Source organism: Botryllus schlosseri, chromosome 8 (genome assembly GCF_051294905.1).
Source record: "Botryllus schlosseri isolate E-star chromosome 8, Bs_hap1, whole genome shotgun sequence".
NCBI lineage: Eukaryota > Metazoa > Chordata > Ascidiacea > Stolidobranchia > Styelidae > Botryllus > Botryllus schlosseri.
Window position 1 is genome coordinate 25,587,560 of NC_137243.1, and position 26,031 is coordinate 25,613,590.

Sequence of the window (26,031 nt, forward strand, 5' to 3'; positions counted from 1 at the left end):
CGGACTGCCGCGCAGAAACAACACCATGTCAAACTATTGGTATCATTTGACCGTTAATGATTCACAATGAGCAGACATTGGGCCGTCGACAACGGTTGGCCGATAAAGTAGGCTATCAAGCTGTAAACTGTCAAAAGACAAGTTCATTGCCAGTGCAAACATCTACGACGCAAACAAAATGCAGGCTGCAAAACAATTTTGACTTCTTAAACAAGTTTGACAATTTTTTCACCCAACGCCACAATTTTGACCATTGTTGACATGTCAAAAATCGCAACAGTCATCATTGGTACGCAAGAAGAAGAAGTAACGACGCAAATTCATACTAAAGCGCAAGTAGAAGAAGGGATTTACAAGTCAGTATAAAAGTGAGTATTATGGGCCTTGTTCTGCCTGAAAGACTGTGAAGTAACCACTGGAGGAAGGAGTGCTAGTAGGTAAAACCAACTTGAGTATTTCTACAATGTACATTTGTCCGCCCATATGGTGTCTATATCTTATAATTATTATATATCAAGTACAACAACAACTCTATTCAAATAGTTATAAATGTGATGATTCTTTTCGTGCCAGGCCTAAATTTATACAAGAGTAAATCACATGTTGACGATGTGTGTTTACTGATAGTCTGCTGGATCGGCTCACTTTCAACAGGACAATTCATTCCCGCAAAGTAAGGCCTATTTGGAAAAAACATAGAATACTTCTATAAATGCTGCGGCCCCCGGCGTCGTCAAAACTGGAAAATTGAGTTTGAGACCTCTATCATAGGCTATATATATTCTTCGTGCACGAGTACATTTTGGTTTAACGAAAATGAACAAGTTGCTGCAATACCAATTCACGCAACACGCCACAACATAAGGTTGTTTGACATTGCAACATTCTGGCAAATTATATCACATGTTGGATAAACAGTAGACTTTCAACTCGGTACATTAGCATTTCCGTCATATACACTATGACTCAATTCTGGAAGATTCGCTGTACCAGTAGAACGAAAGAACGAGTATTTAAGCATTCAGGAATATAATAGTGTAAAAAACACCGGGTCCCTGGGAAATGAGGGTAAAACTAAACACAGCATATATCCATCTGTAATGAATTACTGATCGTTCGTAAAAGCTTGGTAGATAGAATGGTTCGATGGATGTAGGACATCAGTGATATGAATTCCGGGGCGTTTCGAAATCTGGGTGATGAGCAGATACGTAAAACCGGGAACGGCTAAAGCTAGTGAATAACATAGATAAATTAGAGCTCTTTGTTTATATGTTGGTATTACAAAATATAAACAAAAGACCTTGTACCTAAGAACAAAGCAAATTTCTATCAACTATACACGCCGATATATTATATCATTCATGCCATCATGACACAGCACACGAACTGGATTGTTGTTTTTTCGAAGGAGTTTGCATCCTCGGCGGTCTGAACAACGCCTTGCCCATGTATCCTAGGTCGTTTGTGAAAATCAATTCATTACTTGCCGTCACCACCAAATCTAGGACAGGGGCGTAAACATAGTGGGCCCCGACGAGCGTACCTGAAAAAGGATGCAAACATACTAGACTTGTGTATGCCCTGCATTCCACCCATTTCCCTTAAACTACGGACAAGCCTCCAATACGTTGCATTTTAAAATTCAGATGACATTGTAATCTATTGAGATCAGATTTGTTGCGTATCGGCGGTTGAGAACCACTGATAGGCTACATTAATACGCTCAGTGAACGGAGACATGCAAATATTGGAAAATAGGAGAATACACGAAAGCAAGATTTATGACTTATTCAGCAACATAGCCACATTTTATCTAATTGAAATTCTTTGTGCCTGGTGCCTTTTGCTATTGTATTGTCACACAAAAGGGTTATTGTCGAATAAATTGTACCGATCTTAAGAGACGTTTTGATGCACCTCTATTATTAAAACTGGTTTATACAGTAATGTGAGTAACCGGTAGTCAGAATGATAAAATGATATCGCCTAAATACATCGCACAGTAAACATGATAGTAAAATATTTAGTGATTACATGTTCAGTTAATGTGACAGTTGACCTGGTTTTTGCTCTGCTGGTTTGGTGGTGGAGAGAAGAAACTAAACTCAAGATCACGAATTAGCTTATTGTTTCTTTACTAGTATTATTATTTTAGTGTAGGCTAATTCATTTCTTCTGTTATAGTTGATTTATCCTTGTAGATGATACATATTTTCCTCTCCCCCTAAAAAGGCTCGTTAGCACCAAATTGGGAACTCGTGCTGTCGACGCCAAAAACTCATTTACCTTTCTCGACGTCCCATATGGTAATCGATCTCTCGTTTGATCCCGTGATGAGGTATCTGCTGTCTTTTGTAAAACTCGCACAAGTCACGCCGCTAGTGAGCAGCGAGTTGAATCGTAATTCGTGTAATAGTACTGGTGATCCGTCCTGTAAGTATTATGGTAGTCGCCTGTCCTTTAGTTGAGGCATTCTACGATATCGCAGGGTAGAGCATAATGATGACCAGAGTCGGACAACTGGAAAATTTCCAGCCTTTCCGAATGAGATTAGAATTAGAATGGCTGAATCTTGAAAATTGAATTGAATTCGTAATTAGAGAAAAACAATAAAGATCAGGTCTAGTTCATATCAAATCGTCATAAGCATGACAATGGTAAATGTCTGTACACTGCAGCGCCAAACGTGCACCAAGCTCATCTTGTTTGGCGCTGCAGAGTTCTTCTGTACCAACCAAGCATTTGATAAAATATAATTTACTGACCGCTCCAGCATTTTCGCCCCATTTCTGGGTTTTCAACCCCAATCATCCCCTGCATATCAAAATCGACCCCCCTCCCGATGCAATATAACCTACTTGGTAATAATTGATATGTGACAAATACAGAATGAGCAAATGCTCTGCTACTCACTCTGACACTCCAAATGCGCCTCGTGCGTCCCACCGATCCAGAGAAGAGCAACGCATAGTTCGGGTTGACCGCCAAGCAAGTAATCTCGCTAGCGTGTTTTGCAGAAGCCTGTTCTTTCCAGATTACTTCGCCACTGTCACAATCAACTCGAATCCTGTTCAAGCGGCCGGTGGAAGTTGCTATCATCACATCGTATTGTTCCGCGTTCATAAAAGCTAGAGCTGTTATATCTCCTGAAATGTCGTTCGAACGCATATTCGTCACCGACATAATATCCAAGGAGTTTGTATCGATTGCAAAGAGTGTGTGGTTGTGTGTTCCGCGCGTGACCAAAATCGCTCGATTTGCGTCGGGTTGCACTGAGAGAATTACCACAGTTAACTTTTGTGCCAGTGCAATTTCATTGATTTTGTTGCTCAATACTATTTCGTCGGAGTCTTGAACGTATTTAGATATTTCACCATCATCTTGCAAGACTAAAACGTCCTTCTTAATGAAAGCAATCGCTTTGGAATCGTTTTTGTGCGTTTTCCGAATTGCTTCAGGGCCATCCTCCGATGTACCGCTAGTCTTCCACAATAGCTGATCGTTATCAATGTATGCTAATGTGTTCCCGTCAGTACTTAGAGCACCCGTCGAGCGCGATAGAGGCAGTGTGTTGAAGAGCTGCACTTGGTCTTGATCGTCCAAGTCCCACACTTTCAGGTAGAATACCTGTGAATTGGCTTCGTATATTTTACTACATGTGCGTATTCGCGTCTCCCAATTGGATAGATATTGGGTACATAATTAATACCTGCATGAGGAGTGGTGATTTTCAGTGAGAGTGGCTAATTAACATCTAGTTCTGACTAAAATTATACGTGTCGTAGCCAAGTGAATTGGCGTCACTTAAAATGCGTTATACTTCCCGGGTCTGTCGGGAGAAGCTTAGACGTAACCTATATGTATATTTGTATAATTGCATATGGATATTTTTATTTGGGTGAACCCCCTTTGGGACCTATTTCGAGAAACATTTTTGAACTGCATTTATTGGACAAAATGCTACAAGATAAAACGGTTTCAAAACGTTCGTTTTATTAAATTTAGTAAATATCGAATGCCGTATGCAGTCTGTTTCTCAATATCTTCGGTTTATCAAGGTTTCTCCGATCGTATGTGATTTTTGGCTTGGTAATGCGATATGCAGCCTTATGCGATGTTTCGAGACAAAGTTTTTGCGTTGTGGTAAAGTCATGCTTCGGCAAAGTTCCAGCTTTCTCAAATAGAACCTTATAAATTTTTGTGATGGACTGATTCGAAATGCTTCATATTTCCATTTGGAAAGGATTTTCCTGCGTAGAAAACACTGATAATGTAATGATTGAACGGAACAGAGCCGTATAGCAGTATCATGTCTTGCCCTTAATGGATGAAGATACTTGCCTGATTAGAAGCAGTTACGCCAACTCTGTTTCCAGTTATTACGTGATCGATGTCCGCTCCCATTCCTTCCCAAACGTCACATGTAACCGGCTTCTCCGTATTTTCGATATTCCAAACCATTGCTTTTTTATTCTGGTATGCGACCACGAGTGTACTCTTGTCAATCCTATGGATTTTTCTGATTTTTCGATCATTCTCATGTAGACAGCGCGATACCTGTAAGTATAATAACGCTACTGAAACCAGCGCAATTCATACTTGATGTGGTAGCAGGGCTTGGCGAACGATTCTAGTACCCGAAAGTGAACCGAGTATTTATTCTGATGATTCGAGTTGAGAATAGTGAGAGATTATTCTTTCAAGAACAGAAATTTTGCGATTCTTGCATTTAAGATTCTTGCAATTTAACCTTGGAAATTATAGTTTCTATAATATATACACCGTTGTGAAAGCCTTGAAACCTCGATTGGTCGTACCGCAGCATACAAAGCATGTAGTACGATATTGGGTTGCATTTAAAACAAAATTCAATTTAAAACAAACTTGTTTAAAACGAGGCCTTTCTTTCAAAAAAGTTTTTTTTTCAAACAATGACGTCACGAACATTCAAGTGTGAGGTCATAGTGGATTGACATTGACAATTGAAAATAATATAGCTCCTTTGACGAAATAGGCTTCCAACCTCCGTCACAGGACCAGAAATATCTTTAACCTGGACTACATCGTCATGCAGCATTTTTACGGTCGGCGGTCATCGCCACCAGAACATCCATTCCGTACCAATGGTCTATATCTACGTACTGTAGCTGTTGAACCGACTAGTTCGCGGGGTCCAATCATCCCATATCGTACACGTCGGCTATATCGGGTGGTAATAGTCCGTAGGCTCATACAATATGTTTTTCGGAAAGTATTTACACAATTATGGCGTTCTTTTTTAAAAAAAAGGCCTTTGTTTAGACACTGTTAAAAACATGCGTTAAAGCTTAAACAGAGTGTTTTAAACAACCATTTGTTTAGAATGCAACCCCTATAGGCTACATAACTATACGCACGGTATTGGAAATGACATTTCAGCGAAGCCGTAATCAACCCGCTGCATTGTCACAAAGTGCAAAGAAATAGACATTGTCGAAAATATAGCGAATTATATGTGGCATGACTGGCATTGCATTCTTTGTCGTTGCATAAAATGTAATATTCGAACTTTTTATATCTTTCATACTGATATTACTCGAATACTGCTTCAGAATCTAATCACTTTTTGCTCACTTCCAACCGGTCGAAGCGAAGTTATTGTAGTTGAAAGTTTCGGATTTGCAAAAATAGCATTGATGGTGGGTAATCCCAGAATTATTGATGAAAAACTCAAATAACTTAGCTTCTGTGGGTTTGAATTGCGTCAAATTTATTTTGCATAGTTTTTGTAGACAAATTAACAGTTTCACGAGGTTGACAGTAAAATTTGAAATAAATAATTCATAAATTAACTCCAAAATTTCAATTGACTCTACCGCGCCTTTGGCTGGTTGGAATTGAGTCAAATTTGGTGTGCAGTATTTTTAGGCCACCTATCATTCTAATCAGTGAATCCCCGTACTCCGGAAAATGAAGTTAGTTTTGAACAACCCTGGTTATTTAGTCACCTTCAATTTATCATCTCCGATTGAAATTGACATAACTTCATTTGGAGAGGCGCAGTCCATGAATCCACTTTTTACAGACCGTGTCCAGTCTGCGATTTCACCAGTCATAACTCGAGTGGAATGAATGATTTCGCGAGTGCTTTCATTGACAAGTGCTGCCGTTCCGTCTTGCCATAGCACGAGTAATCTACCGGCGTTCGTGAACATGATATCGGAGACAGCGGCTTTGACTTCACACTCTGCCTTGTTCTGTGTCCCTTAACAATTACACGTTTCCTGCTATAGGCTACACGCATTTTATGATACATACTACGTTAGGGCAGGGGAGGGCAACATACGGCCCGCGACGGGATTTTGAGCGGCCCGCAAACAGTTTTACGTCTTATACGTGATAATGTGGCCTGCGGGTCTACATCTACATACATATTCGAGCAAACATTTTCGATCATGAACATTGACAAGACAAAGCTGCGTTCCAATATAACTGATGTTCACGTGCAGTCTTTACCAAGGGTTTCTACATCCGACATGCAGCTAGAGTTCAAAGAACTTGTTGACAACGTTGATCGGCCAGAGGTGTCTCATTGACTTCAACATTGATTGAACGGCAGCGAGGTAGCTTAGTGGTATAATCCACAGCTGCAACACCGCTGGGTTGCGGGCTCGAGTCGGACCGAGGTCGACTCCAGAATTCCTACCTAAGTGTTGGAGGATTATCTAGGTTCCTCCTCACCATATGATCTGTGTAAGCGGTGTCTTATAATAGCCTGGACGTGGGCCGTGCTACAAATCAGCAGCTACGGAATGAAAATCAAGAAAATTGACCCGGTGTAAATGACCATAGTAGGGCTGGGCACAATGATTCGAGTACTCGTCGAATCTGAATCGAGTAATTATTCTAGTGATTCGAGTCGAGTAGCAAAAGATGATTTTTTCGAGTACTGAAATTATACGCTCCTCGCTACTGAAAGTTATTTCATGAAAGATCATTATGGTTTCGATACTATTTTCCACTGTGGAAGCCTGGAAACCTTGATTGGCCGTATCACAGCATACGAAACATATAGTACGAGGCAACGACCGTTACTGGAATAACATTTCCGGAGTCATGATCCTCCTGCAACATTGCCACAAAGTGCAATAAAATCGTTAGGGTCGAAGAAATATAAAAGTATTTTTAATGTGATGAATAACAGGCATAGCGGCACAAAAAATACATATTTGAACATTGACACATTAGATTTTGTCGTGACGTCATAATGGAGTGATACTCGAATACTCGACTCGACTCGAAGCATAATACGTGATTCAGAATCGAATCACTCAGGTACTCGAATTTGCCCAGCCCTATCACCATAGTAGTCGACAAACACCATGAATAGCCTACCTCAAAACCAAACAAACAGCTATTGAAGTAGCCTACATTAGACGTTAACAAAGTCTTAAAGTACTTATTCCGGTCTCTATATGCTTTAAACTTAACGGTTACATTGGATACGATTTATTCCTTGTATAGGTGGATAAATACGAGATTAATATATGTATCGATTCGGGAATCCGGACCGCCAACACTTCATTTACCCATATCCGACCCGCGGACCCGAGAAGGTGCCTGCCCCTGCGTTAGAGCAATCTGCTGATAGCCCTTGCAATGACGCACACGTCAGTGGTGATGTGAAAGCAATATGCAATAAAACAATGTTCAAAATGATCCTTAAGGAAGTTCATTGGCAGGATATTTTGGCATGATGTATCGCTTACGATCAAGATTACTAATGGTGATCATGTTTCCTAAATAGGGCTTGGACAGTGGTTTGAGGAATCGAATATAAATCAAGTGGCAATTCTAATAATTCCATTATGAAATTACACTCTCTTTGCCACTAGGAGTTAATTTCTCAAGGAGAATAACAGTTGCGGTAGTATTTTCCTCTGTGGAAGGCTGTAAACCTCGATTGGTCGTATCGCAGCATGCGAAACTGCAGTGAGTGAGTACATAAGCGATGAGTGATAATTGAGTCTTGGGAAGTGATATTTTTGCCTCAACCCAATGATGCAAAGCAAGGGAATCCTCGGGGTACATGCAAGTTTTGGTTGGTCCCAATGCAGGTAGCATCGGGCAATGATGCAAGCCGATAAAATTGAAAGCATTGTCAATATATGATGCATGTTAAAATATACCTGTTGCGATATCCATCGAAAAATAGTCCCCATTCTTTAAACCGACCCAAATCATCTTCCGTTCAGCGGAACACGAAAAGATTGTCATGTCGATATCCAGCTCGTATTCAAACAACAATTTCTTGTCGCAAATGTCCCACGAAATGATCTGTGAAGAAATTTCGACCATGAACTATACATATGTAATAGTGCTGTTCAAAAATGACTTGATAAAAGTGATCGATTGACTAAAACAGTATTTACGTTGGGTAATTGTATGTATTTGTTGATACGAGTATTGATATACAATGCTTTTCCAATATAAATATGAATATGCTATTCAATTCTGTACTAGTTGCTGACGATTACCCCTGAAGAGTTTCAGCCGAAAATATTCGGGTTTATGTCAATATCAATACAATATTCAATTTAAAATTGACGTTCTGTACCATCAAGAAGCTCTCCAGGTAATTTGAGAATTATTAATAATAATGGATCGATAGATTTCCTGCCATACTATATTTTTCAAATCAAAGTTTTCTGACAACTTCGCTTCTACGGGTTGGAATTGGGCCAAATTTGTTATGCATCGTTTTTTTAAGAACCTAAAATATTAATAAGTCTAAAACTTTCCGCTGGTACGTTTCTACAGGTTGGAATGGAGCCAAGTTTGGCGTGCAGCGTTTTTAGCCAACCTAACAATCAGGTTGCCAGTAAAAATTTCAAACAAGTTCGTTATGTTCGGCCCTGCTATACAAGCACAACTAGATTTCGAAATACAACTCCACCTTGGTGTCCGTTCCCAAAACTATCGCATCCTCGAGCAACTTGACCTGTGCAAATGACGCTGAGCTTCGCGATAAATCTGCGTTCATTTGAAAGCACACGTTTCCATTTTCGGCGTCGAATATCTTCACTTCCCCACCGGTAGAGCAAGAAGCAACTTTGAAGCCGGTGACTAACTCTAGGTAATGCAGAAATGATTGTAGGTGGATTATACGCATGACAAGTGACGTGCGGTCAGGGGGGGTAAGTGAGGCAGTGCCTCACCTACCGCCAGGATGAGTCAAAGAAAATTATGAAAACCTTAACACCAATAGCTATTTGTATTTTCTGTCGATGTTCTTGAATGACTAAATTTAAAACATTTTTTGCACCCGAAATCAGGGAATTTGCCAATATATTGCCCAGATATATAGCGCGAAAGGAGAGGTGAGGCACAGACGGGCTAAGTCTTACCTTTGATAGCTCAATTCATCCTAAACAGCTAAGAATTTACATTACATAGTATATTAATCGAATGCTGCTGTCGCTCTGAATCCAATTTTAAATATTCACAATGTCGGAGCACCAGAACCCATCAGAATCGTCATGAAACTCGGCTTGGTTACATAGAATAACAACGCAGAGACACACCAACCTGGTGAGATACAGATTAATCTGCCTCACTGATTGCTGGCAAACAATCCCAAAATCACTGCGCTGAGAAACAATTAGCTATCAAACCAGCGGTTTTGGTATCAACCGTGTAGTGGCGACGGCCACAATGTAGTGCAGAGCAAGTACACCCCCTTACTGTTGTAGCTACTATACGTATTTTCCATCCATACCTACCTACCTTCAATTTTGGATATGTAGGCTCTGACTCCAAAGGTGCCATGACCAACCATGAGCCTTAGCGCAAGACACTGCCTATGACACATAATGCAACTTGTGGTGCGACAAACTGGACTTTCATAAAGCGCAACTAGAACTAGAACTAATCAATTTTTACCCGCAACTATAACTAGAACTATAGTTCTAGTTCTAGTTCTACAACTACCCAATTTTCCAAATCAGCAACTAGAACTAGAACTAGTCAGTTTTCAAAATCCGCAACTAGAACTAGAACTACAACTACTCGATTTTCAAAATCAGCAACTAGAACTAGAACTACAACTACTCGATTTTCAAAATCAGCAACTAGAACTAGAACTAGAACTACTCAAAAAACCGTTGGCTAGTTGACCATCAATTAACTAAATATTTAGTTGACAATTAACTAAATATTTAGTTTGTACAAGTCTGGCGACATACCTTGGATATCCAAGTGAACTACAGCGCTGTCGTGAGCCGATTCAATTTTCTGAAGAGATTCGTCGTTTTCACAGTCCCACACAATGATATTTCCCTCCTTGGATCCAGCGGCAAATACAACGCCATTGTCGGCAAAGCTAAGACAGCTCACGGGCAATTTGAAGCCGGTGATTGTCGTGCGTAGGGGTCCGCCTGTGGAAATGCTTACCCTCTTGATTTTGGAATACGATTTAGACTAGAACTGCTAACTTTTTAAAACTAACAACAAGAACTAGATCTAGAACTAGGCTACTCACTTTCCAAAGCTCGCAGCTAAAACTGGATCTAAAACGACTCACTTTTCAAAACTCGCGACTAGAACTAGAACTTGAACTACTCACTTTTCAAAACTGGAATTAGAACTAACGACTTTTAAAACTCCAAAACTTAACAGGATTCAATCCCGGAAGCAATTTATCAATTTTTATTTCATCGAAATCGGACCGGCTTTCCACACTAACATCAGCAAAGGTTTTAAATGGGAGATGTTTCGACAGCCAAAAGCCCCCGCCTGGCTACCTCGCTGTTAGTGGTGATGGCTCTGCACAAACAATGGCTACAAGAACATCACTCAAAAGAACTTCGGTATCAAGATTCACGACATACGATGGAACGTGTTTCTAGTTGTGGGGCAACTATTATTACATGCTAAACTTGAGCTAGAAGTATACCAACTCACTTGCAAAATCCGCAAATGCAATTAGAACCAACCGCAACTTAAGCTAGATCTACTCAAAACAGTAGTTAGTTGACCGTCAACTATACCTAAATTGATAGTTTGTACATGCCTGATAGCATTTCTAGTTCACTTGAAGATCTCACCTGGCGATTGGAAGCAACCGTTCTGTGGCAGTAGTATTTCGTCTTTGTTGCTTTCCAGCAGAGCGTGGCAACTTGTGACTAGAGGTCCGATGTATTTCGGAAATTTGGAAGAAAAATACTCCAAACGACAGTACATTTCTGTGTACAGATGATTTTGAACTCCACCTTACAATGGAAATTTTGAGTTATAATAGCATTTTGGCTGCCTGCTCCTATAGAAATAGCCCTTTTAATCAAATCTTTTGTGCGTCCACTTTCAATTGTTTCTCAAGAGATCCAGGGCCATATCCAAGTATATTTTGAAATTTTGGTAACAAGATAAAAAAAAAATTACAACGGTAAACATATCGCGGAGATGAATAAGTTTTTGGTGACATTGCTACACCCAATCATGCATTGCATATACTGCGCGTCATATAAGAGACTACTCTGTCAAGTTATGGTGTATGTATATATTTTTTGAACGCGAACATTTTGTAATCAGAGGTTTTCAGTGAAAAACTACTGCTAATTTTCGAAGTACTTGAAGTAGATTTTGTCTACTCGCACTACTTCCTGAATTGGTCATAATTTAGACAACTTCTACTTCATAGTTTTCGGTTTATTAAGGAAACACTAGGCATGGAATAGTTACGTTTTAGTTAATTGTGAATCGAATTGTGACTACTTTCACCGCCTCTGGTAAGAACTCGAATCGTTTTCGTTTGACACACCCCATACTTCAAGTTTCAGTAGATCCGGAAAATTCGATTGAACGGGTAATTCTATTTGTGTGTAGATCTGTGACAATGGTTTCGTATATTCAGTTCAGTTCATTATTTCATCACAAGCTTGCGATACAATGAATCAATGCAAGGCATCAAAACGATTCGATGACGTCAATCAATCACACATGAAACACCCACCCTGGCGTAGAATATAATATAAGACGAAGGAACGTATTAAAATGGGTAGGCTCACTCATCGAGAAATAGTCAACAACCCCATACAATTACAAAAAATGGGAAGGCGAATAAGAATGAATGTCGATATTGGATATACCAGTGACTGTAGCTTACATTGCTCACATATAAGTACCTGTATTACAATTACATAGAACAGTACCTTCAAATTCAAGTGTAGGTTTTGCAAGCAGTATACTGTCCCGTATCAGTTTGATCTCACAATCTTTCGTTCCGTTCAAGTACATGTTGAAATCTTCTATTGTCTCTGTACATTTGAATAGATGTTGGGACAAGTAGGGGCGAGATGGAGAAAGAGAGATGTGGACACAAAACAAATAATATGGGACATTTCCAAATCGCCAGAGCATTCATTTGAACAGCTTTAATGCCATTGCTATTCTCTTGAACCAGTGCTTCTCAATCTTTTGTATGCTTCTATCATTTCGAGCATTTTTACTGAGTTGACGGTATATAGAGCGGAACAGAGGCTGATAGCTCGAAAGTGCTGATTGCCATTTTTTTACCTTGATCACAAGTTAATGGTACCGAGATCAGTTTGGCACAAATTCTATGACGTGAAGGCAAGATTTGGTATGGAATCTTTTGAAATCGCGACAAGACTTTATTATTGTCAATTCCCGATACAGCAAATCGCGCGAAGCGCGCGTATGTTTTCAGGGATTTTTCATCATTATCATTATTATTATTGTCAGATACACCAGTGATACTTATAGCCTTATGAGGCTTTGTGCTCTATGACATGATATTTTTGAAAGTTCAATGCATTTTTAAAGACGTCTTTTTCTTTCACTCTCTCTTCCAAAATCAGTCTGTCTCTCTCTCTCTCTCTTTCATGCGCCCTTCATCGGATCTTTGCTGCCGACTTAAAGTGCGCCCCAATGTAATTTCTGAGCTCTTTCGCAATTGCAGTGAGGTCGGCGATGAGGAGCCCAGATAAACCTCAGACGCATAAAATCATGGCAGAGCCGAGACTCGAACCAACAACCAATGGTGTTGTTCTATTTGTTCTCGAGTGTTCGCCCACTTGGTATAACATGACCTTTGCGAGCTATTGGGAGTATATGAACCTCTCCTGGCTTGACCCACGGCTGCACAATTGCAACCATATAACCCAACGTTACTTGGATGCAAAACAAATCAGTCAAATCATAAATTTATAGGTTCGATGAAGTCACTCGCGTACCATTTAAGATACTCCCGCGTACCACAATTTAGGAACCACTATATTAGACGAAATAAACTAGAAAGACTGCATCTGGACAGCCATGAGCAGAGGTGGTTAGGCACGCGGTACTTCTACTTAGTCACAGTACTCATTAAGTTTTACCCACTTGGGGTAGCCACTTATAGCTGTTATGATTTTAGGATACTTGTACTTTTTCTTAAACAATTTCAGTATTTCAACGAAAATTTGGGCCTAGCTAGATTACTGACTTTTTACTTATTTGTAAATCGCTATTTGTGCGTCGGTAGAACTTAGGACTTTACTTCTACTTCTACTCGAGTACCAACAGCAACTACATTGTCTAACTCTTCCTGCATAATATAAGTATTAAACCTGTATTTCCTGTCTAGCAGTCGTATATTATAGTTCCCTGGATTTCTAGTACCGTGTAGTGACGTCACAAAATTGCCGATAGTTTTTACCTTTAATGGCCGATACTGATATTTCTTTCAAAAGCGTTACATCGACTCGATATTATCGATGATCCGATTATAATAGGACTGGCTCTACCTGAAACCCCATCAACGAACAATGAATTATTCAGGTCCGAGTTGTGTAGGGTTGCCATACGTCCTCATTTGGGAGGATTTGTCCCCCTTTTTGAGGAAATCGAAAATGCCCTCAGAGGACGCTCATATGTCCTCCTTTTTCGCAATTTGTCCTCCTTTATAGCTTTGACAGCCTGGAGATTGTACACTACAGGCACAACTAAAAAAAGCGCCATAAATGACGCCAAATCTGTAATCTGTACGTTCGGGTGGGTGTTTCGGGGGTTGAGTTGTAAACATGACCTTTTTTTATTTAGTCAACACAACAGTATTTCCTGTAAAGATTTTCAAATTACCAGTTTTCTAGTGATATTTTATAAGTTTTGTGATTTGTTACGGATCTCAAAATATGGTAACCTTACAGTTGTACTTATGTACGATTTCTACACAAATTGCGACACACCTTTGATGGAAAACGTTGTTGATTTGGCGAAAATCCATTCTGGATTCGCAAAGACGCTGGTTTTCAACGTTTCCACCCGTGACGCTCTCAGCAAAGAAAATGGAAGCTCCCGTAACTTTCTGACATTGTAGACCGTGTCGGAGAACTTCATAGGCTGTTCACAAAAGTAGGGTTTAGCTCAGTAAAAGCATGTGACTGGTAGGACTTGCACAAACTACCGATCTAGATATAGTTGACGGTCAATTAGTTCTAATTGCAGATTTTGAAAATAGAGTAGTTTTAGTTGTGGTTGCCAATTTAAAGACAAAATAGTGCTAGAAAACATGTACGATTTAATAATATATTCATATTGAAATAAACCCGAATATTTTCGGCTGACACTCGTCAGGGGTAATCGTCAGCAACTAGTAGAGAATTGGAAAGAACATTGTATATCAACAAAATGTGTCGCCGTTCGGCGTGAATCATGATACTTTTTTTTATTGTGTGATACCCTTTCAACCATTGCTAGCTCAGAGTCATCAATACTGACGCTAGGGGGGAGGTTAGGGGGCCGAAATCTCAACCATTTCAAACTCGGAACACGTGTATTTGAAATGCCGATTCTACGTCCAACATTCCTTAGCTCCTTTGCATTTCAGTAGTTCTTGTTGCCCGTTGTTAGTTAGTCGTGGGTTAGATCGTTAGTTATGGTTATGGTTACTAGTTTCGAAAAGTGAGCAGTTGTAGTTCTAGTTGCGCATTTTGATAATCCAGTAATTTGTAAAAGACAGCAACCGGTATTTCGTGTGGATTACCTGACTCGCAACGCGCCTGTCTACTTTCTTTTCACCATCCCACATGTTGAGCTTCAGGACTTTGGTCATTCCTGACGAATAGGTACCGAGGAAATACTCGCTCAGGATCCCGTAAATCCGTGGGGCGTTTTCAGGAGTCAGATACTTCTCTCGTCCCACCTCGATGAATTGTCTGAATATAGGAAGAGATGAATCACGTTACATAATATACAGGGACGAACTCGGGGAGGGAAAATGTGCTTCTTGCACTGTGACAACCGAAACATTTGAAATAAAAGATTTGTCATTCGGATGTCGTTGTGCTTGTAATGCTGGAAGCTTCCTGTATCACTATTTTTCGGGACTCGTCTTCGAAATAGTCGGTGTCATAATAGCGAGGTATTCAAAATAGCTAGTGCCGCGATAGCATGGCTTACTGCTTTTGAATAAATCGCAGTCTAAATCGTCTGACGCTTGACTGATTTCAGACCACTGATCAATTCCCCTGAATTGACCTTTAACCCTACACTGTAAGGGATTAAATATCACTTGGAAATATAGACTATCCCACGAGCTCGTCAATGCGTGTACAAAATTTCACGAGATTGCAAACAGTGTTGGTTCTCACATCGGAGATCCAAGTTTGCAGTATACTGCTATAGCCCCGCGGCATTCAAAATCACCCAAGTTAACCCTAGCCATACACCTAGCTCACCTGACCTCGAATCCATAATCTAACCGTAACTCGTTTATTTTGAGTGTATCGCTATTATGACGATGGCAATTTTCCCATCCGGTAATTTTTCAGAATGCTACTTTTCTGAGACCTTCAAAGATTCACTAGTCTGTACTGGATTCCGACATACTGTGATGGTGCTGCGAAAGAAATCATATAGTTTGCTAATTTGGGTGGGAAACCCTTAACTATTTCGAGCGCTTCTTGTGAGCCTAAGTAGGTCGTTGTATGGCAGGGTTCTTAAGCAGGACTCTATGAATCCCTTACCCTTGGGCATCCATGGGCTAGTTTCAAGGTGTTCATGAAAGACCATTACTACAACCATAAAACTAGATCGCCAGTATTTATAAGATCCGTGTTATTTCTGACTTAAAAGTTAATAGCCGTGATGCGGACCGAGAGTACGTGATGACCTTTTTTAGTCTGGGCGAAAGTGATGACCTTTCAATTTAGTATTGAGCTTTCAACTTACCAAATCTGCCAGTTAGACTACTCGGAATTTTGATCCATATCGAAAACCTTGGCTGTGAAGTTCGAAAACTTTTATGCCGCGCTTTTATAAACACCTGTTCTATGGACAAGATTCCCGACGCCTAGTCACGGGGCTACCGCCCTTCAACTAGCCTACTACATGATCACTTATATTAGGTTTTTTATAATTCATTTCAAAAATCACCTGTGCAGCAAAGCCAATACCGTGTGTCCGGTGGCTTGTCTCTTGACAAGGTAGTTGCTCAGGTCGTGCTTCAGTCTTGTCCAGGTGAAAGAAGGAACTCTCGCACTTCCTTCAGTGGGAGGAGACCAATACTGGTATGCTTCGAACAAGACCTCGTCGTCCAAAGATAAAAGGTCGAGAAGCTCATTCTCTGTAACTCCGTCTCTGAAAATACAAGTGACATCTTCCAATCCGACTTGGACAACCTGACAATTCTAGTTGACTTATCAGACTATTTAGAGTGAAATGACGCAATCTACTTCTAATCTGATTTGTAAAATGTTTCTATGCCCTAATTGTAAGTCTAATCTAATTTCATGTTTTCTCGAAAATGCTACATGAGAACTGTATCGAGCTAAACGGGCGAAGCTTGGTGTCAAGAGATTTGCCATTCTTATGCTGATGAGAATTAACTCTGAATTGATATCAACTGAACTTTCTAATTATAGGAGTTAAATTAAATTTTAAAGTTTTAGTCTAATCACTACTCAATATTTCTAATTCTAATATAATGTGAGAAAACTGTGAAGCTAAAATTATATTTCTAACCTGATTTTAAAAAAGCTAAAACTTTTCTAGTTGACCAGCTTTGATTCCAATATAGATACAGTATTTATTAAAGTGCAGATATAACATTACCGAGCTGCTATGATGAAACTTAACGCGCTCGACACGATAACTTTTCCGTGCTCGCTTTCCAAGCGTTCATAAAAATTCGCAATAGCGGATCTGGACGACTCCGGAAGTTCCAACTCCGTGACGTCATAATGCGACCTCCAACGCTTCGCTTCCTCGAGCATTAACTGCGAAATGGGGATTGCAGTAACGGTTCGCTAATGGAGCTGGGCACATTACTGGAACCCGAACCGAAATCGAGTAATAGTTTTAATGATTCGAGTCGAGTTGTGATATACGAAATTTTGGAGCCTGATGTATAAAGAGAGGGTCATCACATATCAAGACTAATAAAGGTCATCAATTTGGTTTGTGTCCTGTGAGATTTGACAAAATAAGTCAAAATGATGGCCCAGTGTTATAAATGTGTAGTTTTATCGCTGCAGTTTCTACAGTAACGTTTCGTACCCTCAAAACTAGCTCGCGGACGCCAGGTTTAAAAACCCTGCTTTGTGTGGTATAGAACTGACATTTTATGCTTTGTAAACGTATAAATAATGGTACATAATTGAAATTTCCGCATCAATAATGCTGCTAATGAGTATCATAATGAGTGATACTCGAATGCAACACTCAAAGCCTAATACTTGATGTGGAATCGAAATACTCGGATGCTTAATTTGGCCCATCCCTATTAGTTCGATTTCAAGCAATTTACCTTCAAAAACAGCGGGTAAGGTGATCGTTGAAATGTATTCAATATCTTGTCGGCCTGCTGCTCTGTTAATCGTCTTCCGTAGAGACCGAGGTATTTATTCAATATTTCGCCCGCGGTTTCCATCGTCAAACCCGCTACCTCAAATATGTCGCTTGTGTCCACGTGCTTGCGCATGATCGGTATGATCGGATAGTCCGGCCCGGGTATGGATGATATTATGATCTTCACTCCACGAGGCAGGGATTTTGGGAGCCAATGCATCCTGCAATTAACAATACGATCAGTCCATCCTCAAGATTACCGGACCACGACTGACCTATCGATCTCGCTTCCCATGACATGCCGCCCTATTTCTTGTCGCATTCTTCTTCTATACTATCTTATTTACTTTCATTCAGTGTGCATGCCTCCTCTTTACATCGCCTAGGCCAAGGTGGGTGTCAGATTCCATAGACTACTCCTTGTCGCTTCGACATCTTGCTGTCTTTTCATTGTATCGCATTTTTGTGTTGTATTGAACTGATAATATTGCTAATAAACCAATGATGATGATGATGATGATGATGTTTGACTGTGTTTGCCTCTGTTAAGCAGAGATAGTCAAGGTAGTCAAGAAGGTACTCAAGTAGTAGTAGAAGTAGACGTCGTCGTAAATTCTACTTAATTACTATTAGACGTATTATTTTGATAAGCGGACCAAAATTACTTCAAGTAGAATTAAAATCGTCTGAATTTGAATACGCCAAAGCAACGTAAAATTCTACTTAAGTACAAGTAGATGCAGTTTTATCAAGTAGATTATGCATACTAACACTATTTTCTGAGTGGTTATATAGTAAGACTACTTCTACTTTTACTTGACAGGTTTCAGCTTTTTAGGCAAAACTAGGCCTGGGAGATCTACTTTTTCACTTGCGTGTAAATTCGCTACTTGTAATTCTAACATACTTCTCTGACTTCCTAGTACCCTGTTGTGACGTCACAAAATCGCCTTAAATGGCCGAACCGATATTTCTGTCAAAGTACGATATCGACTTGATATTATCGGCATACCGATTATTATCGATCTGGCTCAAGTTATGGGACTTACGACGAACTGGCATTACTCCTAATTGTAGGAACATAATATTTTTACTTGACAAACTGCAAATAGCGAAGAGTAAGTGAGTCGTAAAATAAGATGAAGTAAAAGTAGCAAAGAAATAGATTTACTTGAGTATCCACTGAAAGTAGAGAACTACTTGAGAACTTCGAAAAAATAGAGCACTTCGTTACTGACCACATCTGATGGCAACAACATTACCTGCGTGCCCCGTCGTATTGCGACAGTTGGTCGATCGAATCCAAAAACAGATAGAGCGACTCTCCCTGGCGGTCCGCGAGCGCGTCGGATACTTTTTTCAAATATTTCGCGAACAGATCTGCCACGTCGGAGAAATTCTGCATCAAATGCGACGGCGGCGCGTCGAAACGGTACACGACCGAAATTTGCAGGATTACACTCTAAAATAGGGCATTGTATCATATATCGGGCTGATCATAATGATTTGAGTACTAAAATTCTAAGCGAGTATTTATTAAAGTGAGTAGTGAGGCAGGATTTTATCGAGTACTGAAATCATACGAGCCTTGCTATTAATTTAATTCACTAATGAATTTATGAACGAGAATTATCGTTTCGAAAGAATTTTCCAACGTGGAAGGCTTGAAACCTCGATTAGTCGTATAGTAGCATACGAAACATGTAGTCATGACCACACAACAGCACTGTCGCAAAGTATAATAAAATAGGTATGGTCTAAAAATCTAAAAAGTACCAAATAATCTTTATTGTGATGTAAAACTGGCAATATGTTCTTCGTGGTCGCAAAAAAGATACGCAGCTGAATTTCCAACATCATTAATACTATTGTGACGTTATGACGAGTTACTCTCGAATACTCGACTCAAAGCCTATAATGCGTGATTCAGAACCGAATCACTCAGGTACTCAGTATACTTGTTATATATAATACAGTCTCTATAAGTCCATATATTTTAGTGGATCGAAGAAATATTGTGACTTAAAAATAACTTTCCAATATATTCATATGTACGCCGACTAAATATAGTCTTAGGGCTGTTATGGATTGTGCATGTGATCATGTCTAAAAACTGCTACAGCTCTTAGTACTCGGAAAGTTCGTGAGCCAGGGCCACTACGCAAATATTTGAGGTAGGCTCTAGGTCAAATGATACCATGCGTTAAAGGTTATATTCAAAGCAGAGTTAAAGCAGTTGAACTCTGACTAATTTAGAATCTTACCTAATATATACAGACTCCATTCAGAAAAAAAAAACGAACTCCGACTCCAAATCTTCAACCTTACACTACATACTGTATTGCGATCAGTAAAAAAATTTTACGAACCTTCAGAACTTTATGAATGTTCGACGAATCGGGTGATGTTCCCAAAAATCGATAAACTATCGTGGATTTGCTAGAAAACGAGCGCATCCTCTCGATTATTTTCGCCATCAACGCCGTTTTCCCACTCCCAGATTTTCCGAATAGCGTGATCGGGGAAACGCTTCTTTTATCCAAAATCTTGCCAACAATGTTATCTGCATAACACGTCCTAATTAAAACACCCAAAATATTTCTATTCACGGTCGTTCGTATGCGGGAGGGCAATAGCTCCCGGATTGGAACATATATGTCATGAAATAACTTTGACGACATTGGTCAAATTGTATTGTTATGGAAAATTTGAGATTCCCTTACTGATCAAGTGTACCCTTCCACAAAAGTCCAACGTTTTGGCGTACTGCAGTCGGGCGTGATGCAGGACCTCCTCCAACAACGGATCATCATTTTCCTTGTTCGTGGAGTGACGCTTCTGATTCAAAGAGCTCTTTACTGCTTTTTTGATATCAGAAACGAATTTGTCGCAAAACGTCTTCAAATACACATCTTCAGACACTTGATCTGCTGGGAGCATAAAAACAATTATGAAATCACCAAAGTCCGCAGAAATGATTATGGTACCTTGATCCACTTCTTCCAGATCCTTCCATGATATTCGATAATTATGTATTTTCTTTGCAGGGGAATTTTGCGCAATTCTTTTCTTCATTTTAGCGAGCATTTTCTAGTGTACAGAGAGTGACGGGTCATGTCAGGGCATACAGTGCAGTCCATTTTAAATGTCATATAACACGTCTATATTGTTGGCTGCTTACAGAAAATACAGTCTGTACGCATTGGACACATTTAGAAAACATTTGAACGCAGGAGCAGCTAGTACCAGTTCGATAATTCTCGTTAGATATCCAAACAGGACCAGATGTAATCATGATAGATTTGCAATGTATGACAGACACCTGGTCACCTAAAACGTGGATTATAATATTAACTATGCTCGTCGACCAAGGATGGTAATACGATTTTGTAATTTTCTTGACTATATAATTTCAGAATGATGAGATGTGACCCAAATTGCATAGAGGATAGACATATGTTTTTAAACAATTATTATTCCGAATGAATGTGCGTGATGCTGCAAGTTATATTTTAAGAACCAGCAAAGTATATTGAAACCTATGTATAAGGACAATATGACTACAACATTATGACAACCGAACCAACCAACCTGACGTAGCCGGTCCACTCCGAATTCGCTGTCCAACATGTCAACATATTTTCGTGCGTTTCGGTCGGCCATGTGGTCATTCAAATCGGATATCTCACGGTTGTAAGCAAGAATTGAGCTTCCTTTGCTTCCAACTAACGCTTCTTCCACTTCCATATGGGTTACTGACGAAAAAGCATTCATTTTCGATATATATATATATATATATATGAAGTCTCAATAAATGTTGCACTCTTAAGTTGCAAACGCAGGACAGCAAGTTCACTGACAAACTTGGTAATTATTGTATAGGAATATACGGAAAACCATACAATAGTAATTTGAACACAGAAGTCGAAATAGTAGCCCCCATTGCTGCTTGAGTAGAAGTAGAAGTAGAAGTAGCGCAATAAACTTCCAATACATATATAAAGTACTTTCGATGAAAGTAGAAAATGAATGGTCAGAAAAGTACCCAAATGAGTAGTTTTGAAAAGTCGAAGGGGTCGCATTCTTCAAGCAGTTAATCGGATATGGCTAATTTCAACATTGCAGGATATATCTTCGCGACTAATGCAAAATGACTAATAATGCCATAAATAAAGGTAGGATTATGAGAAATATATACAATTATGGTGATGCGGGGTCAGTTCGCGCGGTTTACCCATAAAACGTATGAAAACCTATCACACAGCTATTCCATACTCTTCAAAATCCAGAATATAAAAAATAAATAGTTTCATGTAACGAACTGTTGAGTGTAATGTTAATGTAACCACTTGAATAAGTAGTTGGAGTGTCAAAACCTATTTGAGTACTCCGAAAAAGTAGTAGGCTACATCTTTACGGACTACCTCTCCTCAAACAGAGAAAGACGCAGTAGGATACGTTATATTCGGCGGTTGGATTATGTTTTTGTCCGCCAGTTCTATCTAAAAATCATTTTTCACACGTTTCTGTTACAAAAGGCGATTGACAGTAATGCTTACCGGTTCGTTGATCTCATAAATATTCGCAAAATGGTTCCGAATAGGGATCGTGTGCACCTCTGAAAGGTTCAGGTTCGTTTGAGCGCGAACCTTTTTGAAAGGTTCTGTGTGAACGCGAACGTGAACCTCATGACGTCACGTGACGTCATATTGCTAATTTCAGCCCTACATTTCAGTGAAGTTATAGGCGATATTATTGGGCTCAGGTTGTAGTACATAGTTGAAGTTTTGAATGCTCTTGGAATCGGCTGAATCAGACGGTTAGGCTGGGCAGTGGGCACTTATCAGATGTTTACAGCAAATTGAATTCACTTGTAACTGTTTTCAAAGTCCCTAATGATGCCGCAGAAACGAGATGTAAATGCAAGCACAGACTATGCTTGATGTGATATATAAATTATGCTGGATACTATGCACTATGCAGCACTTTCTGTGCTTACCTTTACCCCCTTTTCTGCACGATTATTAAGGACTTTGCCATATCATTGACATATCATATCCAGCATAGTATGTGCTTACTTTTACACCTCTTTTCTGCGTTATCATTAAGGACTTTGACAACACTTGCAAGTGAATATAATTTGATGTGATAAGTGCCAAGCATAACCCGCTGATTCAGCCGATCCTTAAAGCATTCAAAACTTCAACTATGTACTACAACCTGAGCCCAATAAGATCACACGAATTATAGTGTCGTTGGTGAGCTTTATTTTTGTATTCAATAATGATATATCCTTTCTGAAACTAGGAATCCGTCGGCACTTGCATAAGCGCCTATGCTTTCCCTCGTTAAAAACAAGGCATATAGGCTACGGCGGTTTCCTTCACAATAAAGCGGTCATGCTTTAGACGTTTTTGTGAAGCTGCTGTTGTTTGTTCATCATGTATTTCGTACCTCAACACACCCTGAATCAATCCTAAATCATGATCCGTCAACCTACATACAATGTGCTTTCAGAATCGCCGCCGGTAGCAGACTCCTTGATTGCCTAATCAGCAAGCTGCTGCTGTCGTGGTCATTGAAGCATAGCCGATTAGCCAATCAAGAGCCGTGGTTTCGTGATTACTAGTCTTCTCGCCGTTCCATGGTCGGTGGTACGCCCATTCTTGGGCAGCTACTTTCAAACGCTTTGCACGAAATCTAAACGGCCTTCATGTGAGCTTCTTTTAGGCCCATTGTCGTTTTTTATCAATAATCTATAGAATAAGACATTACAACGGAGGATTTGACAGATTTTCCAAATTTTGGACAACCCTAGTGTACACGATACCTAGCGTCGACTCGCGCCACATAATGCCACAATGCTGAAGTAGCCTACTTACTGACTTTTTAAATGTCGCCAAATGTATAGCAACTGGAACAATCAAATGATATATTAATCCCATAAAATCAATATCTTCCGTCGCTTTGCCAACAATTTCGACGAGAACTTGCAAGGGAATATAAGCTTATGTGTTAACAGACTAGGCCAGACTGCGTTGATATTGAGCAGAGTGTAAACGGGTTTTTATACTTCTAACCGATATTACGGTACCCCATCAGCCAACATCCCAATCGCACGGATTTGGGTTTATGATACAATAAACATATGGAATCGAGACTGACTCCGCACGGTTGCTAGATTTTTTTTTACATTGGACAACGATATGAATGTCATTGATTGGTTGAATAAGCATCATTCGCTGACTACCTTCATGTAGCGCAGGGGTCGGCAACCTTTTGCTAGTCACGGGCCAAATTTCGAGTGCACAACATTTTGGCGGGCCGGAATTTTTCTTAATACTATATTTATCGCTCACGTCGGTATATTACCCTACAATGCTACAATCTCAATCATACAAATCACAAAAAGAGCAAAACACATGTATTTACACTTCAACAACGCAGGATAAATGTGACACTTGGCGCAGCTTGCTTTGTGAAAGGTTTTCAACTTCTGGTAACGAGTCAGATGAAGCAAGAATCAGACCATATTCTAAATGGGCGTTGGAATACGTGATCTTAGCTTGCTTTTCGTGAATTTTATTGTTGAAAACAAAAGTCGATGCCATTTCTTTTGCATTGTTGGTCAAGCTGGGATGAAGACCCATATCAAGAACGTACTCTTTGTCGAAGTCATTCAGCGATATGCTCTTTGTATGAAATTTGTCATTCAATTCAACTGCATCACATTTCAAATGGGCTCATTTGAAATTTTCTGGCAATGGTATTGGCGTGCAGATTAAATGGAGTACTGAGTAGGCTAGTCAGAATTTATTTTGTACAGAACGAATGTCGGAAAAGCGGGTGGAAATTCAGTAATTAAATTTCGTATATCACAGTTACAAATGTATAGTGCTGGTACTAGGTTTACTCTCCTCCAGTATAGGAAAGTGAGCACAATTTTCTTTGTACTATTGACATTCCCCGAGTCGCAGTTTTGTTTCGAATGTGTCTCAACATCTAATGTATTTAGTTATTTCCCCCTGAAGTTGCAAATTCAATTTGTTTAGATGTGACGTTTAATGTACTACGAAAGCAAGATTAGATATCCATTTTCGATGACAAGATTATGAGTCGGCGATGTGTGTATTTTCAAGTAAAGTTGCTATTTCATTTCTCAGTTCATACACTCGTGCAAGCATAGCTTCTCGACTTAATGCGCGAACATTGCAGATATACAAGACATCGCCATATTGATGCTCTGCTTCTAGTAATATCTGAGGTAGGCTAACTGTCGGTGATTCAGTTTGTGAGACAAAATCAGCTTTCACCATTGTGTCCAAAACACTATTCAGGTTTGTTTTCTTGGCGTCAAATGTCTTCCGGTGAATTAATCTACAGATGACTAACCTACGGATGCTAGTTATCTATAATGAAACAGGGAAAGTTTGAGATTTTGTCATTGCGTCTGAGCAGAGGAACACCTTTATTGTCGCACCCTATCTGAGTGGCAAACCCTTAAAAAAGTATAGTATACTTTCGGTTGCGCGATACACCCGCTTGATAAGCACTGGTCTAGTCTACTCCACAGACATTCTCCATCTACTTTTAGTACGAGATAGGCTACTAGTCGACCGCCTTCGCACCAGTTTTATGGCGTAACAATAGACTTATACGACGTAGGATAGCCTACTTTATATCGGAGCAATGCCGCATTCTTTCCAAGCAGTGCTGCACTGCAAATTGGAACTCATTACGAAACGGCGGGCCGTATTCTCGTGGTAACTAATTATTTCGTCGCGGGCCGGACAATTTCGCTTGGCGGGTCGGATCCGGCCCGCGGGCCGTAGGTTGCCGACACTTGATGTAGCGTATTTCGCTCTTGATGTTATGTGATTGCGGGTCAAGCTCTTAGAAGAGAGTCACTAAATATTCATAAACGGAAAGCGGGATATTTCGAGCAAACTTTTGTAACAATGCAAATAAAAGTTTTGAGATTGTCAAGGTGCATGCTCGTTTAGTGTTGATTTTGTATGCTGCCAGCGCCATTCATGCAGTGGCCCGCTGCTGAAATGCAATAAATTTCAACCCTAGATGTTATAATGACGTGAAAATTGTAATATACGAAAAAGGTTCACAGCGCAGAACCTACCAAGGTTCGTTTGTGAACGCGAACCTTTAAATTTGTGAGGTTCACACACAGAACGCGAACGTGAACCT

The 26,031-nt window shown here is 39.8% G+C and overlaps 1 protein-coding gene across 2 annotated transcripts in view; it reads right to left on the bottom strand.

The window, feature by feature from the left end:
• Window positions 1-752: 752 nt before the first annotated feature.
• The window catches only part of LOC145444664 (NACHT domain- and WD repeat-containing protein 1-like), a 35,465-nt gene continuing 10,186 nt past the window's right edge, over window positions 753-26,031 (bottom strand). The window contains exons 5-24 of one of the 2 annotated variants that reach the window (XM_080322679.1): window positions 21,421-21,584; window positions 20,817-20,919; window positions 20,553-20,756; window positions 20,199-20,392; window positions 19,092-19,291; window positions 17,789-18,050; window positions 17,095-17,258; window positions 16,417-16,620; window positions 15,026-15,197; window positions 14,229-14,382; window positions 12,192-12,296; window positions 11,088-11,252; window positions 10,227-10,418; window positions 8,939-9,114; window positions 8,172-8,319; window positions 5,991-6,247; window positions 4,345-4,560; window positions 2,917-3,630; window positions 2,290-2,434; window positions 753-1,546 (exon numbers count right to left, since the gene is read on the bottom strand). In XM_080322679.1, the coding sequence (XP_080178805.1) occupies window positions 1,371-1,546; window positions 2,290-2,434; window positions 2,917-3,630; window positions 4,345-4,560; window positions 5,991-6,247; window positions 8,172-8,319; window positions 8,939-9,114; window positions 10,227-10,418; window positions 11,088-11,252; window positions 12,192-12,296; window positions 14,229-14,382; window positions 15,026-15,197; window positions 16,417-16,620; window positions 17,095-17,258; window positions 17,789-18,050; window positions 19,092-19,291; window positions 20,199-20,392; window positions 20,553-20,756; window positions 20,817-20,919; window positions 21,421-21,584 (4,115 nt within the window). In that variant the 3' untranslated portion in view covers window positions 753-1,370. Of the gene's footprint in view, window positions 1,547-2,289; window positions 2,435-2,916; window positions 3,631-4,344; window positions 4,561-5,990; window positions 6,248-8,171; window positions 8,320-8,938; window positions 9,115-10,226; window positions 10,419-11,087; window positions 11,253-12,191; window positions 12,297-14,228; window positions 14,383-15,025; window positions 15,198-16,416; window positions 16,621-17,094; window positions 17,259-17,788; window positions 18,051-19,091; window positions 19,292-20,198; window positions 20,393-20,552; window positions 20,760-20,816; window positions 20,920-21,420; window positions 21,585-26,031 lie in introns of both variants that reach the window. The other variant, XM_080322678.1, reaches the window with a different exon arrangement.